The sequence below is a fragment of the Habropoda laboriosa genome, unplaced genomic scaffold, assembly GCF_001263275.1.
Source record: "Habropoda laboriosa isolate 0110345459 unplaced genomic scaffold, ASM126327v1 scaffold5, whole genome shotgun sequence".
Classification (NCBI taxonomy): domain Eukaryota; kingdom Metazoa; phylum Arthropoda; class Insecta; order Hymenoptera; family Apidae; genus Habropoda; species Habropoda laboriosa.
Window position 1 is genome coordinate 2980903 of NW_017100161.1, and position 1496 is coordinate 2982398.

Here is a 1496-nt window from a genome sequence, read left to right on the forward strand (position 1 = left end):
ATATATACGAGTGTAAATCCTGTCGCGTTGGACAACCTTTTGAGACATCGATTACGAGACTTGAGATATCGACGAGAATTATTTTTCAATCGTACGCGCACGCACGTATGAGAGAAACACGGTCTCAATTTGCAAAGTAGCAAGAAAGACGTAACCGCTCAGTTTCTGTCGTGCGAGGCTAAAAAAAAAACAGAAAAATGAAGGTTCACTCAATTCTCTGCCTGTGGATCAACATGGCAGAACGTTCGAACCAAATGAATCTCGATCGTGAGCAACGATCGTCATCAGACCATGAAAACTTCGACGAAAGGATTGCATTCCGCTTGCGGAGGTGCAGGAACAGGTATACGCTTCTCCATTTCAATTCGCGGGAGGAAAGCATCGATACGCGGTGGCTCAGCCGTTGGTGTGGTCGCTGTTGTTACCGTCGCTCCTGGTCCTAGTTGCAGGCACTCGGCGGGAGTCAGCTGTAGATGTAATTATATTGTATCGATCGTGTATGATGAGAGATTGAAAGTATCAACATGTTCCATAGCTTTAAACAAGTGACAAGGATTAAACGTAATATTTTTCTCAGGAACATGGAACGTGTTATCGATTGATCCATCAGAGATCGAAACTTACCAAGGCTGCCTGCTGAGGAATCGCCGCGATTCCACCAACGTTCGCCGGATTATAATAATTGGTCGGGCTGACCGGCGGTGAGGGATAGGGCCAATAGAAAATTGGAGGCGGATAAGGTGCTGCAAACTGTGGTGGTCCACGAGGCAGCATCGCAGCTGCAGGTGGAAATATCGCGACTGGCGGCGGTGGCAACATCGTGCCTCCTAGATGAGAAAGAAAGAAGGAAGACAATCAACGTTCGATCGTGTTTATACGATTCCACGATATTCTAACAAACAGATGAGATCATTTCCATTTGACCATCTGAAAATTCCTCTCTATCTCTGTCTCTTTACTTGCGAAAGAGAAACTTTCAGATTCTCGGAGTGAGATCACTACGCAAGAAGAAGAATGCAAAAAAAAAAAGAAAAGAACGATCTTCTTTATATATTCAATTTCGATCAGATTGCTCTAGCTTTTGACTAATTACACGTTTCGGTAATACGAACCTGACTGTTCATTGCTATTTGATCGCGATTAACTTGCTCCGTGGATTAATGACCTCCCGAAAAAAAATTAAAAAAAAAAAAAGTAGATTCGATAAACACCCAATAGATTCTATGTATGTACAAACGTAAGAAGAGTGCCCAACTAATGTAACCACACCACGATTCGTGGTCGATGACATCGTGCAGAACAAAACTCGAGTACAATGATCCGCTTTGCTTCGCTATTCATGATTAGAAGCTTGTAAATAATAATCTTTCAATGTCTGCTCTTCTATTCACGTGTTCCCGCAACCTGCACGATTTCACGATTAATCTGACGACTTTTCTACGATCCGTGTGAATCTTTCCACTTTACTATTGCGCCGGCACAGCATAATTTCTATA

At 43.0% G+C, this 1496-nt stretch overlaps 1 protein-coding gene across 1 annotated transcript in view; it reads right to left on the minus strand.

Moving 5' to 3' along the window:
* Positions 1-30: 30 nt before the first annotated feature.
* LOC108578432 (RNA-binding protein fusilli) overlaps positions 31-1496 on the minus strand; it is a 23904-nt gene continuing 22438 nt past the window's right edge. Inside the window, exons 11-12 of the mRNA XM_017941772.1 lie at positions 625-827; positions 31-467 (exon numbers count right to left, since the gene is read on the minus strand). Of these exons, the coding sequence (XP_017797261.1) occupies positions 285-467; positions 625-827 (386 nt within the window). The 3' untranslated portion in view covers positions 31-284. The remainder of the gene's footprint in view (positions 468-624; positions 828-1496) is intronic.